Genomic DNA, 14,375 nt, shown 5'->3' on the forward strand with positions numbered 1-14,375 from the left:
GAATATGCCATATCATAATGCACAATTTTGAGAGTTAATGCAATTTGTGTGTTCAGGTCTGATCATATCAGTAGGTTACCAGTTTTTCTAACTTTTCCCCAGAAAATAACCCAAGCCCTATGCTGCTCCTTCCTACCTGTATATTTAAATGGTTGCTATAATGAAAAGAGGAGTTAATCCATTCTCTCGTTTCCTCCAGAGACAGGAAGTACAGATGGGAATCTTTGTCACCTACTTGTGTATACATGTACACACAGCATTCAGAGCTGACTTATTCTGACCTTATGTGTAACCTGGCATAAGGTTGTATTAAGATTCAACAAGTAGCTAGTATTCTTACAGAATGGTCACATCTTACAGAGATGAAATCTGTAAAATGATATCTTCACGGCCCAGCCAGTTTAAAGATATCGCAGGCTTTCGGAATCCACAGAGCTCTTCGTTGGATAAATTAATATTCAGGGCACAGAGGTAGAAAGCTGTCCCATGTCCAGATTTCATTCTGCATATAAGATGTTTATTTTGGGTGCCCATCAAGAAGAACATCAAGAAGAAGAAAAACCTTTTTTTTTTTCTGATAGAGCCCTTTCCTCCACCTGTTTTCTGCTAACCTGGATTCTGGATTGTACAGTCCTTGGCGCAGAGCTACATCTGTACTGCTTATGTTATTCCATACAGCACCACATACATCAATATATATACATCAATCATTTTGACAATATTTTTATGAAAAGCATTCTTATCCTGCTCCTCTGCGAAAAAGTCTTCTGAAGCAGTTTACATACAATCAATAAAAACAAGACAGTCCTTGCTTGCAGGTTCACAATCTAAATTGACACAATACAAAAGGAAAAGGGGAGGAGGAAGGCACTATATAAATGAATGATAATCTTAGTCTTTGTGTTGATAATGCCAACTGTAGAAAGGTAGGAGACTTGAAGAAATTGCAGGACTTTTGCTTAACTACATTTCCATCTCAAGAAGCATTCTGAGTGAGGTAAGAAGCATAACTTATTAATACAATTTTTATTAATTTATTAATTTAATGATAAAATCTCCAGTACAAAACCATATATTCAGGAATAAGCTTTACTGAGCAGAGAACATCATTTTCCAGTCAAAAATATCCAGTGTGTCAGCTTTTGGAATATAAAAATATTAATCAAGATTCAAGATTTGACTTTCTGATTATGGAGTATTATGATAATCCCATCGTGTGCACACAACTCTAGGCCAAGCTTTTCTGAAATATAGGCAAATCTGAAAGAGAGGGAGGAATCAACATTCAGAAGGGAGAAAACACTTCAAATGCATGTTTGTGGGTAAACAGTTTGGGAAACCTGTCGGGGGAAGGTAGTTGGGGAGAACAGAAAGGTGGTAGGTGAGAAAAGGGTAAGAGCTCCACCACCATTGTTTCTCCACTCCTTTATCTATTTGTGTAATGTGTACTTTGGCCCTGAATAATCTTATATTGTCAACTGGCCTTCAGTCAGTGCACATAAAACACCAGGAGTCAAAAGTTCAATCGTCACAGAGAAGGGAAAATGACTGATTACTTATTGGTTAGGAAGAAGGACAGTTGGATTGTGGTGGCATTTGTCTACAGGCAGTTTTTAGCAGCCATCGTAGGCATCACTCTGGTACCAAACTCAAAGATTGCGAAGGGAGAGGGACCTTTTAAAGAGGTTCCTGAGGGTGTATTGGGGCGGGGCTTCCCTCTCTCTACTGAGCCTACTAGTCAGTCTGGTAGCTATAAGATTTTGGAGACACACCTGCATAAACAATGACAGCACCTGGGTGTATAAATAGATTGGAAGTTGAAGCATACTGAGGGCATCAAGGCTGTTCCAAGGCATTTTGCTGCCTGAGGCAAAATACAAGATGGTGCCCTCCCTCCTATTCCATGTCGAAAATCTGTCTGGACTGGCAAATCTTGCATCAACACTGACAATGCAACAGTGTCCTCCACCGCACCCGAGGGCTTCGAAGGCACTGGGCAGTCTGTGTGGCATGCACAGCTGTCCTCTAACAACTTACTGCTGCTCTCCAACCTCAGCATCTGCCACCTGGGGAAGCTGCCTCATTCCGCCTAACTGTACAGCCCAGCCATGCATGGCATAAAAGGGATCTGCAAAGCAAGACTCAGCAAGAGCTAGTGTGGGATAGTGGCTAGAGTGTTGGACTGGGATTTGGGAGATCTGGCTTCGAGTCCCCACTCGGCCAGGAAGCTCACTGGGTGACTTCGGGCCAGTCACTGACTCTCAGCCTAGCCAACTCAGGGTTATCGTGAGGATAAAATAGAGAGAAGGAAAATCTTGTAAGCCGCCTTATGTTCCTTGTAGAAGGAAAAAAGGTGATATATATATGTAATAATAAAAATCTTGCAGGTTGCACTGTTTGCACACTTTCACTTCTTTCTTTTTGGAGCAGAGCCTGTGAAGGGTAGAATGCTAATATTTCACACCCTTCTGGTGGCCAGGTTTTGAGGTATGGAGGAAAGAGTCCCAAGGAGAATTTCCTGTCAAAATGCACAGAGAGATAAAAAGAGTGTCAGTGGAGAAAATGGGAGGGAGTTAGTAGCTTCATGGAAGTGTTGGGAAAGTAGAAGCATCTTCCTTCTTCCAGAAATAGCTATATTCTTCATCTGGGACAATAAGTATGTGTGTGGTGGGGGCGAGGGGGAGGAATAACAGAAATCAACCCTAAATCCCATTGTGTTCAATGGGATTTGTGTTTAGAGTGGATTCCTTTTATCTTAGCAAAATACCCACAGCTATGGTATGCAGAGTGTGGGTCAGGGGAAAGCTTATCACGTTGCAGTCAGTGATCCACTGTGAGATGCAAAAGCGAGGGCCATGTCACCCAGTGCTGGAGGTAGAGGGCAGATTTTGCCTTCACTGCAGCAGTATACTCAAGTACAACACTTTTCCTATAGATGTGACAGCAACAATTCACTTTGATGGAAGAAAGTAAAGGGATCCCTGTTGCCTCCAAACATTAAGAATTAAGCCAGCTTTTATCTGCATTGTTCCAATCTAAGTTCTCTTTCTTGAGTCATGCTCAAGTGACAATTCTGGAAAGTGCCTTTTTTATTTTTAGACTAGTCTGCACTTAAGGACTTTGCCATTGAAATATAGGAGAGGTGGGTCATTAACTCCATATGGCGAGTCTACACTGGTTTCTCCAGTCATTAAACCTTGCAAGCAAAACTAAGAACCTTCCTAGAAGATTCCCAGTTCTCGTCTTCTGTTGATGTCTCTCTTGAGTTGGCAAACAGCACAAACAGGGCAGCACAAGACTGTCCAGAAGTCATCCATGAGGGATCCCTGTTAAAAGAAAAACAAAAAATAAATTAAAAAATATTTTGGAAGAAAAGCATGGTATACAGATGTAAAGTGTTTTTGACCAGCGGGCTTGTTCGGCAGCTGCATCCCTACCTAAAGAAAGCCGACCAAGCCAGAGTGACACATGCCTTAGTTACATCCAGGTTAAATTACTGTAATATGCTCTACAGGGGGTTCCCCTTGAAGATGATTCAGAAACTACAACTGGTACAGAATGTGGCAGCTAGAACACTTTTCTGAGATAGGCATTAAGATCCTATTACTCCTATTCTGTATCATTCATATCGGCTGACTGTTTGTTTCCGGGCCCGGTTGAAGGTGCTAATGTTGGCAATTAAAGTCCTAAATGGTTTGGGACAACATTATCTGAAGGACTGCCTATACCGTATGAGCCTGCCTAAGCATTAAGATAATAGAATCATAGAATAGTAGGGTTGGAAGGGGCCTACAAGGCCATCGAGTCCAACCCCCTGGTCAATGCAGGAATCCAAGTCAGAGCATCCCTGACAGATGGCTGTCCAGCCTCGTCTTGAATGCCTCCAGTGTGGGAGAGCCCACCACCTCCCTAGGGAATTGGTTCCATTGTCGTATTGCTCTCACAGTCAGGAAGTTTTTCCTGATGTTCAGCCGAAATCTGGCTTCCTGTCACTTGAGCCCATTATTCCTTGCCCTGCACTCCGGGATGACCAAGAAGAGATCCTGGCCTTCTTCTCTGTGACAACCTTTCATGTACTTGAAGAGCGCTATCCTATCTCCCTTCAGTCTTCTCTTCTCAAGACTAAACATGCCCAGTTCTTTCAGTCTCTCTTCATAGGGCTTTGTTTCCAGTCCCCTGATCATCCTTGTTGCCCTCCTCTGAACCCTCTCCAGCTTGTCTGCATCCTTCTTAAAGTGCGGTGCCCAGAACTGGACACAATACTCCAGATGAGGCCTAGCCAGTGCTGAGTAGAGGGGAACTAGTACTTCCTGGGATTTGGAAGCTATGCTTCTATTAATGCAGCCCCAAACAGCATTTGGCTTTTTTGTAGCCACATCACTTTGTTGGCTCATATTCAGCTTGTGATCGACAACAATTCCAAGATCCTTCTCGCTTGTAGTGTGGTTGAGCCACGTATCCCCCATCTTGTAATTGTGCATTTGGTTTCTTCATCAGAGGCCCCACTCTCTGGCCCACCAGCAAGAGCCATTAGGCTGGTGGGTACAAGAGACAGGGCTTTCTCAGTTATGGCCCCACACCTTTGGAATTCCCTCCTTGGAGTGATACATATTTATGATTACATTAATATCCTGCTTTCTTCCTCTTGCAAGGAACCTAAGGCTGCTCATATGGTCCTCCTCCTCTCCATTTTATCCCCCCAACAACCCTGTGAGGTATGTTAGGCTGTGAATAAGTCCCTGGTCCAATGTCACCCAGTGAGCTTCATGGCTGAATGGGGACTAGAATAGTACGGTTGGAAGGGGTCTACAAGACCATCGAGTCCAACCCCCCCTCAGTTCTCCTGAGTCCCATTCCAACACTCTGACCACTCCACCACACTGGCTCACATATGGCTTGAAGACACATTTATTCCAGTCTGCATTTGGTGCTTAAAAATCATTTGCTGCTGCTTCATGTCTGCATGTGTATGTGCTAAATTAGAATTTAAATGTCCATGTTTTTATAATATTGGAAGCTGCCTTGTGAGGGCAGTACGCCCTGAAAGGTGGGTTACATTAAAAAAAAAAGAAAAAGAAAAGTCATCCGACGCCTTAGGGGCTAACTAATGGGGTGTTTAAAAAACATGCGTATACCAGCCCCAACGTCTTCGTTTTGGAGGGGGAAGCAGCTTTGGGCAGGGGCAGCGTCAAAGGTAGGCATGGTCAGGCACTTGCCAGGGGGGCCCACATCCCGGCAGGGGCTCACTGACAAGAGCCCCCTGGACTTTCTCCTCCTCTTCACCACTGCAACCCGCTTGCTCACCTGCCTCTTGCTCTGGCCAGACAAGGGAAAGGTGGTGAGAAGGAGCAGCAGCAGATGCCGCTGCCTCCTTGCTCGCTGGCTCTCAGCCTGCCGGGTGAGCAAGCGGGAGCATTGGTGACAGTGGCAGTGAGAAGACAGGGAGGGGGCCCACTGGGGATGTCTTTTCCAAGGGGACTCAAAGACCTGGAGCCAGCACTAGGCCAGGTGAATTTGAATGTGTGTGGGGGGTGCTTTAACCCTTTTCCTGCCTGCTGCTTTTCTACTCAAAATTGAAGTATTTTTCTCTCTAGGGGATCTTGGGAACCATAGTTCTGTAAAGGGGAGTTACAGAATTCTCAGCACCCTCAAAGTAAAATTCTCAGAATTCTCTGGGGAAGGGGGAGACACGATGACAGCCTGGTATAAACCCAAATACAAGTGTTGATATGTGCAAAGCAGAGAATGAGATATCTCATGCCAACTACTAATGATAAAGGCAGATGAGCTTTTGACTAGTTCCTATTAATGCCTGTAGGAAGGCTTTGTGAAAGGCAAGCAAGAGAAATACATTTTGTATATAGAATCATAGAAGAGTAGGGTTGGAAGGGGCCTATAAGACCATTGAGTTCAACCCCCTGCTCAATGCAGGAATCTAAGCCAAAGCATCCCTGACACATGGCTGTCCAGCCTCGTCTTGAATGCCTCCAGTGTGGGAGAGCCCACCACCTCCCTAGGTAATTGGTTCCGCTGTCGTATTGCTCTAACAGGAAGGTTTTCCTGATGTTCAGCCAGAATCTGGCTTCCTGTAACTTGAGCCCGTTATTCCGTGTCCTGCACTCTGGGATGATTGAGACGAGATCCTGGCCTTCCTCTCTGTGACAACCTTTCATGTACTTGAAGGGCGCTATCATATCTCCCCTCAGCCTTCCCTTCTCAAGGCTAAACATGCCCAGTTCTTTCAGTCTCTCCTCATAGGGCTTTGTTTCCAGTCCCCTGATCATCTTTGTCGCCCTCCTCTCCAGCTTGTTTGCATCCTTTTTAAAGTGTGGTGCCCAGAACTGGACACAGTACTCCAGATGAGGCCTAGCCAGTGCTGAGTAGAGGGGAACTAGTACTTCTTGTGATTTGGAAGCTATAGTTCTATTAATGCAGCCCAAAATAGCATTTGCCGTTTTTGCAGCTACATCACATTGTTGGCTCATACCACAGAAGCATGTAGACCAGCAGTGGAGGCTGATAAAACAATAGTAGATTCAGACAGCCAGAAGGGGGTAGAAAAGGTAGATCAGAATCTAGTGGGAGATCTTTGGGAGATTTTGCAAAAGACTGGAATAGATTTTGAGTCCTAGTTGCTTAACAATGGCAGCAACAACAAAACCTCTTCCCCCTGAGCCAGTGGAGGCTGGTGGATGCACAGCCTCTGGTGGGGCTGTGCATCCATGCTGTGTTTCAGTTAGAACCAGCCAGAACTCCAACGGAGCTATCCAAGGTGCTGAGCCCTATCCCCAAAATAGGTTCAGCTCCTTTCGAGTTCCAGCTGGTTCTGAGTGAAACCCAAAATGGGTTTATAGCCCCACCGAAATCAGAGCCACCAGCTTCCACTGCCCTGTGCTACTAAAATCAGGAAAGCTTGGAGTGCAGGAACCAAGGGTAGATTTTTGTGGGAAAGGACTGTGAGCTCAGCAAAGGGCCCGATCTCATCTGATCTCAGAAGCTAAGCAGGGTCAGATGGGAGACCGCCTGGAATCAGGCTTCCTGCACTGAGCAGGGGGTTGGACTTGATGGTCTTGCAGGCCCTTTCCAACTCTATGCTTCTATGACCGAATGGAACCCTACGGTTCTATGATTCTATGATTCAGCTCTAGTACTGAAAACAGCCCCCTCCGCTAACCATATGCTCAGAGGCACAATTTGGCTTATTTTTAAGTATGTATCTGTCTCCCTCAGCCACCATTTTGTACCAGGCTCTGACTGGTCAATCTCAGGGTTCTAGTAACAGCAACTCCACAAGCCTGATGTCTGCCCACCTCGGGTTCGATAATCTACTTACCGGGATGCCGTATCTTGTCCTGTAGATAGCCCTGATGGGCACGCCTGTGCCACAGAGGCAGCATTCATTCATGTCTGCAGCTACCTGGCACCCCAAACACTGGTAGCAAAACAATCCACAGAAACCTATTTAGAGGCAGAGCAGAGCATTAAAAAACTTTGTAGGACATCCCTCGGCAGAGTGTAGGGCTGATAACAACTAACCTACAAGCCATGATTTAAAAAACCTACGGATCCCAAATTCTAATACAGATCCTTGGGAAAAGGGGAAGGCCTTGCTAGTTATTTCCCTCCATTGTGAAAAATCACCTTCTGCTTCCTTTCTTTTTGCCAGCCACCAACCCCTAGCCTTGCTAGTTATTTCCCTCCATTGTGAAAAATCACCTTCTGCTTCCTTTCTTTTTGCCAGCCACCAACCCCTAGGCTTGCCAAGTTTTGGGATAAGTAAAAGTCATGGCAAAAGTGACTCCTAAAAATTCACTGCTAGAGGATGTCGGAGTGTTGTTTTTAGGCTTTCCATGAGGATTTTAGAATGATCCCCCATGAATTTCTATTACTGGCTATTAGACACGACAGCTACAAAAAGAAGGAATCTAATTGCTAAAGGCTGGGATCCAGCAAGGTCGCCATCATGGAAGGAAGTGGCATTGTCTCCATCATGGCCTGCTTGTCAATTTCTCAGGGTCATCTGGCTGGTTGCTCTTGGGCACCACTGGCCGGACTGGAGGGTCCTGTGATCTGATCCAGCAAGGCAAGCCTAACCCTCTTGGGACTGAGTCCCTTTGGTGCCAGCTAGGAGACCCTTCAAACAATCCAAGCAATCATGAATGCCTTGTGCTCCCTTTGCCCTCATCTTTGGTTCTCCTCCAATGGGTGGGTGGATGAAGATGTGTATCGTGCAAATGTGGGATGGACATCTCCCTGGGCAAGACTCAGAAACATGGAGTTGAAGCAGAAGAAGACACTTATGCTTCCTCTCACATCACTTCTCTGGAACATCTGAAATAGCGATGTGCTCTCATAATCCCATTCTGCTTCCCTACGTTCTGCTTTAGCGACAGCAGCCCATTTACCCCTGTTATTCCTTGACACATTTAACTACCCTTTTACCCCCACTAAGACAGGGAACTGAAGCATGACAACAGGAGGATCTTTCCTTAAATCTTTCAAATGTAAATACATTATCATATGTGTATAGTCTTCCGAAGGCCATACAGGCTATTGGCAATAGAGAAACAACCATCCCAGCTGCTTTGGGAGGACTGGGAGAGGGAAAGGTTAATGCCTCTCTCCCCTGCAGTGATCCTGGCTGCATCAGGATTGCGAGAGAAGCCTCCCCCACCCAATGATCCTAATCAAGATGGCTGAGCAGGGGAGATTGAAGTGTCCCCCCAGCTGTCTCATTCAAGATTGCTGGCCCAATGTTGCTAACAGCAGTGCTGGAACAGCAGTGTTTTCCCCACTGCTCAGCTGATGGGTGATACACTGGACTGTGGGTCAGTGGAAACTGGTGGCATGATGTCAGTGGGGGTTTCAGTCAGAACCAGTCAGGACTCTAAAGGAGCTGTCTAAGGTGATCTTGGATAGCTCTTTTAGAGTTCTGGTTGATTCTGACTGAAAACTGGAGTAGATTCACTGCCCCACTGACATCGGAGCCACCAGCCTTTGTTGGCTGTGGGGGAAAGTGGTGGGGTTCGTCAGATCACATGGAGAGTGGCTGAGGGCCGCAGGCTTCCCGCCTGTGATACCAAAGGTGGAACAGAACATGGTTTCACTGTTTCCCCTAACCCCAAGCAGAAGGAAAGCTACTGGGACACATTGTAGGTGGACAGCCACAACTCAGTGGTAGGACTCTGCATGAAAAATGTTCTAGGTTCAAACCCTGGCATCTCCAGACAGGGCTGGGAAAGACCCTTTTCTGAAGCCCTGAGGGAAGGTAGCTTCCTATATTCCTAATAATGAGCAATGATTTGATGGAGGCTTCTGGGGTCACACCTGTCTGTGATTCAAGTAGGTTTCTCTGGGGAAAATGGAACACAGGAAACTGCCTTATACCGAGTCAGACCCTGGGTCCACCTAGCCCAGTATTGTCGACACTGACTGGCAGCAACTCCCCCGGGTTTCAGGCAGTATTTCCTGCCCTACCTGGAAATGCCGAAAATCAAACCTGGGACTTTCTGCATGCAAAGGATGTGCTCTACCAGTGAGCTACAGCCCGTCCCCTAAGGGACAGTCATTTGTCTGATAGGCAAGCAGTCCACAGAATTTCACTAATGCAGAAAGGGCCCTTGTTAAGATCCTTACTTCAAAAAACGGCACAGAGTTTACTCACTTTTTGCAGGCCTCAAATCATAGGCTATTTAGGGCACAATCCTATGCATGTTTAGGTGGGAAAAGGTCCTACAGTTCCCAGCATTCCATGCAATTCTGGGAGTTGTAGGACATTAGACCTGTCTAAACTTGCATAGGATTACGCCTTTGTTAAACAAAAAGCAAACACTGAACAGAACAAGAAAATGAAAGTGACAACAAAAACAGGTCGAGGGCGGAGTCTTTAGCTGAAACCCAATATAGCAAAGACTTAAATTTTAACCCCGACATTTCCCTAGTTGAGTGTAACACCCCTGGTTGAGAGAGAACTGAGATTTGTAACTATGATGAGCAGGAGGAATGTGTTTATAATAAATATATGACATGTATATTCATAGTTTATATTGTTTTTGCCACTCCCAACCCAGTGGCTCCTTCCCTTAGTAAACATCCATAAGCTGAATCGCAAACAGGAGTTATTTCCATCATGAAATGCTTCTGGTCTGGAACATTAATTCACCATTCTCAACTGGATTCTGCCACAGCCCCAAAGTCAAATATTTGCACTGCACTCACATACTCCGCAGTCACTACAGCAGTCGCATAACCCCGTTTGCCACTGGCCTCTTTGTGGCTGGACAATCATAACCTGTGGCTGAGTCATGACCACCGCCTGAGCGTTCATTTTGAAGGCCGCTGTTTAATATAGAGAGAAAGAAGAGAGAAAATTGTATTTAAAAAATGAAACCAATCTACAGCGTGGAATTATGATAACACAGCACAAGACACATGCATGAGGTCCATGAAGGGCCTTTCTACACATTATCTGGGTTTGTGACTTGGTGTACAGTTGCCTGAGAGCAGCATGCAGACACTGATGAATATACTTATATGTAGGTGTGTTTGTTCAGTGGTGTAGTGGAGCCAGGACCTGCAGGGACACAGCCCCGACGGTTTTTTCATTAGCCAGGATGCCGATGCCATCCGCCACCACCAGCAGAATTCCTTGTTCCCTCTGAGCTTAGCTGCAATCCTCACATCAGCATGGGGAAAATGAATTTCCCCAGCAACAATCTATTGTTGCCTGTTTCAATACAACGTATTTTGGGGTGCCTGGGTTGTGACTGGGCAATTAAGACCCATTGCATTTACCAAGGACCTGCTCCTGGTGGAGGTGAAAATGCTAGAACTGGCTTGTTGATATGGATCTATGATTCTATATTGACTATTATTGCTAGCTGCTTTGAGCACCATTTCTTTGCTTAAATCAAGTACATAAAGATGGAATCAGACATCCTGGTAACCCCCCTCCCCACAAGTCATTTTTTCTTTCTTCAAAAATGAGATCACAATTCTAGTTTTTTCCCCAGTTTCATACATCACCCACTAAAGGCTCCTTCAGCAAATTCTTCAGGGCCCCCTGATGTTTTGAAAGAGGCTTTTGGATGAATACCAAGGAAAGTTCTGCAGCTCTTTTCAAAACTTATGCCATCTCTCTCTCTCTCTCTCTCTCTCTCTCTCTGTCTCTCTCTCTGAAAAGGCAGGTACAGGTTCTGGGGGCAGGGGGAGAAACTAAGACGCAACATCAACAATAAATGAGCAGCAATTGCTTGAGACAAAGAAAAGCTTGGGGTCCCCAAGCTGTTTGGGTTGGTTAGCACATTCGGAATTTCGATAGAGCGTTGCAATGCTTTCTCAAAATGGCTGCTGTGCTGTTACAAAGTATGAATGTAACATGTATTGTTGATAAGAATTCATTGCATTTCATAAGAGCTCTATTCATAATCATCTGTGTATGGTAACGACAAATGATTAGTGATAGAGTGATTAGCTGTGTATGCTATAAGATTACTGTGATAACTGAAGAAATGCAAACATTAGAGAAGTGCATAATCACAGAAGCTAATTACTGGCGAAATGGGAGTGCAGGGCGATTCTGAGAGCTGGAAAGGCTTGGTGAGGTCACAGCCAAGTGAAAGACACGCTCCTGGGCACGACTATCGTGCCGAAGTAAATGCGGAGGATAGGGGCACACAGCACCAGAAACACGGAGAATCCAAATTAAAAAAATAAAACTGAGAAAAAGTAGTCTCAGAAAATCTGGCTTTTCCACTGGACTGCAGTGACTGCAGGTGACTGCAGGTTGGCCATGACATTATCTGCTGCCAAAGACCTTGAAATGCTCCCAATTTACAGCAAATCCCCCGTGAGGACAGCCCCTGGGAAAGCATTCTTGGAAATGGGGCAAGGAGAGTTGCCACAAGTTTACCATCTCCAAAGAACAAAGCTGCTTGGCTTAGGAGGGATACCTTCATTAAGGACCTTCTGAAGTACAGCTGTGCGCAAATGGCCTCTTGAATTTCTCCACCTTACTTGTGGGCAGAGAAATTTGGGAGACAATTACACCAAATATCTCCAGGGGGAAGAGAAATCCTCAAGTTCTCCCAGGTAGGGCTCCCCATTGACGGGGCTTCTTCCTTTTTTGGTAAGGGTTCGGGGGGGGGGGTGCTGCAACAGCATCAACTGTCTTGGCAGGCAGGCCGACCCCCAATTTGCATCCACCACAATGCAGGTGCAAGTGGGGAGGAGTGTTGTCTCTAGCTCCAGGGATGAGGTAGAGTTAGTGCTCTGCCAAAATCTGTGCTCCATTTTCCTGAAAGTTTTCTTCCCCCATGAAAGGGGCTTCCATGGTTCTGCCTCTTTCAGGATGTTTTATAATTTATTTTTGTGGTGTTTTGGAGCTTACCTAATCACAACTACCCTCCCAGGGTACCTGCACATCCTGATCTGAAAAAGCCCTGTGGGAGGAATTGCTTCATGGTGTCTTAAACTGGGATTAAGTTGGGAGGAATTGCTTCATGGTGTCTTAAACTGTAGCAGCCATATCAGGGGTCAGACTAAGTAGCCTCATGCAGTCTCATGCTTCATGTTCTTGCTGAGCTCTTTCTCCCTTGAATATATTGTTGTAAGCTGACGAGACACAGGAATTCCTTATCTTGTCAAAGGTCATACAATTGTATATCTTGTTCTCTGCTGTTCTCTTCTGTTCTCTCCTTATCAAGGCTACCCTATAACCCAGTTCTTGTATTATAAACAATGGTGCTAAGAGAAGAAATGTTGAGAACTGCAACCCCACATGGGAGGGAGAAGAGGAGCCATTTCCTATGTGTCACAATATCTATAAAAACAATGTGCTGATGTAAATCGCGGCTTCTGGCTCTTTGGAAAAGATTCCAGCCTTAAGCCTGCGCGTTAAATAAAGAATCTCTTTTTCCTTCACTCCGTGGTCTCTCTGACTCTGATTTCTGTTACATAAATGGTGCCGTGACTCGGATGTGGCAGGCTCTGAGCCAGACAGGTGGCATTTGCCTGCTCTTGATCGCCGCACCAGGAAGACGAGCTCGGCGCATGCCTCCCTTTCTTGGCGCCACCGACCTTTTTGTCGAGTGAATGGGAGAAAGCCTGCACCGGGATCGCCCAAACGGCAGCGAGCAGCAAGAGAACCTTGGGAAGCGGAGGAAGGAACTTGAGCCCTGCCTGTATCGCAGCTGCAATTGAGTTGAAACCCACATTGGAAGCCTTCAGGAGAAAAGCAAGTATGTGGGAAAAAGAGGGCCCCACCTTTAGGGAGAAAGGCCACTGGGCAGAAAAAAAGAGGGCCCCGCCTTATGAAGAAGGTCAGTGTTGGTGGTATACGTATACAAAGAAAAGAACCTACTCCTTGCGGGTAGAAGGGGGGCCTGATCACACCCCCGAGTGGGCGCCAGTACCCAGCACACCAGTACTCAGTAGGAAGCTGGGGAAGCCGCTTTCCGCTCTGGTAAAAAGTGGGAAAAGTGGGTGGCAGGGACATATGAATAAAGTGATGAAACTGATGATTGTGTGAGTGGCTACTGCGGTTTCTGACGCATACCGTTGACCGTCCGGGTGCCCAGGCCAGTAGCAAAGTGTGTGGTGTATAAAATCCTCTTGTGTCGGCCAGTGGGACCCCTTACTCAATGACCAATCCCCATTCCCTAATTGTGTCTGTCTTCAATTTAAGAGGGAGGCTATGGGTGGTGGGGGAAGCAAACCTTGCACCCCCTTGGGATGTATGCTAGCAAATGTTAAGAAAGGTTTTAGTAGAGATTATGGGGACCCCCCCATGAATCCTCAACGGTTGCAGACTTTGTGTGAAATAGAGTGGCCGTCTTTTGGTGTAGGATGGCCTACTAAAGGCTCTTTGGAGCCCAGCAAAATCAGCCGTGTATATGCCATTGTGGTTGGGTGACCTGGGCACCCCGACCAATTTCCCTACATAAACCCGTGGGATTCCATAGTCCGCGCTTCTCGACCATGGCTAAAATAATGCCTAGAATCCCAGGCGAAAGTTTTGGTGCTCAGAAAAGAAAAATTGGCCAAGAAATTACAACCAGTGTTAGAAGCCCCGTGTGGAGATCTGGCAGAGCTAACGGCATTTCCACCTGCTTGTGCCCCACTTCCACCATGGGCCCATGTTACTGTAGGACCGCCCTGTCGAGATCCAGATCCTGTGGCTCCTGAGCCCCTGACATCCCCCCTGCAGAGGCATTGCCCCTCGCCTTGACTTAAAACTGTCGCCATCAGTTTGAAGCCCCACCAGCAGTAATTCGCCGATTTCAGCTACGGTCCTCAACTCCCACATATTGTCTGCCGAGACCTCCATCTCTACGGGATCGGGAGGTTCCCCTCTTACACCTCAATCAGCATTAATA

At 46.2% G+C, this 14,375-nt stretch overlaps 1 protein-coding gene across 20 annotated transcripts in view; it reads right to left on the minus strand.

The window, feature by feature from the left end:
• Positions 1–495: 495 nt before the first annotated feature.
• The window catches only part of PLAC8 (placenta associated 8), a 34,584-nt gene continuing 20,704 nt past the window's right edge, over positions 496–14,375 (minus strand). For 9 of the 20 annotated variants that reach the window (XM_084855519.1, XM_084855516.1, XM_084855522.1 and 6 more), the window contains 4 exons: positions 10,219–10,338; positions 7,334–7,458; positions 3,218–3,326; positions 496–1,260 (listed from right to left, as the gene is read on the minus strand). In XM_084855519.1, the coding sequence (XP_084711645.1) occupies positions 3,222–3,326; positions 7,334–7,458; positions 10,219–10,327 (339 nt within the window). In that variant the 5' untranslated portion in view covers positions 10,328–10,338 and the 3' untranslated portion in view covers positions 496–1,260; positions 3,218–3,221. Of the gene's footprint in view, positions 3,327–7,333; positions 7,459–10,218; positions 10,339–14,375 lie in introns of all 20 variants that reach the window. The other 11 variants (XM_084855509.1, XM_084855513.1, XM_084855510.1 and 8 more) reach the window with 2 other exon arrangements.

The sequence above is a fragment of the Heloderma suspectum genome, chromosome 5, assembly GCF_057233095.1.
Source record: "Heloderma suspectum isolate Gila_16-S chromosome 5, 16-S_ref, whole genome shotgun sequence".
Lineage (NCBI taxonomy): Eukaryota > Metazoa > Chordata > Lepidosauria > Squamata > Helodermatidae > Heloderma > Heloderma suspectum.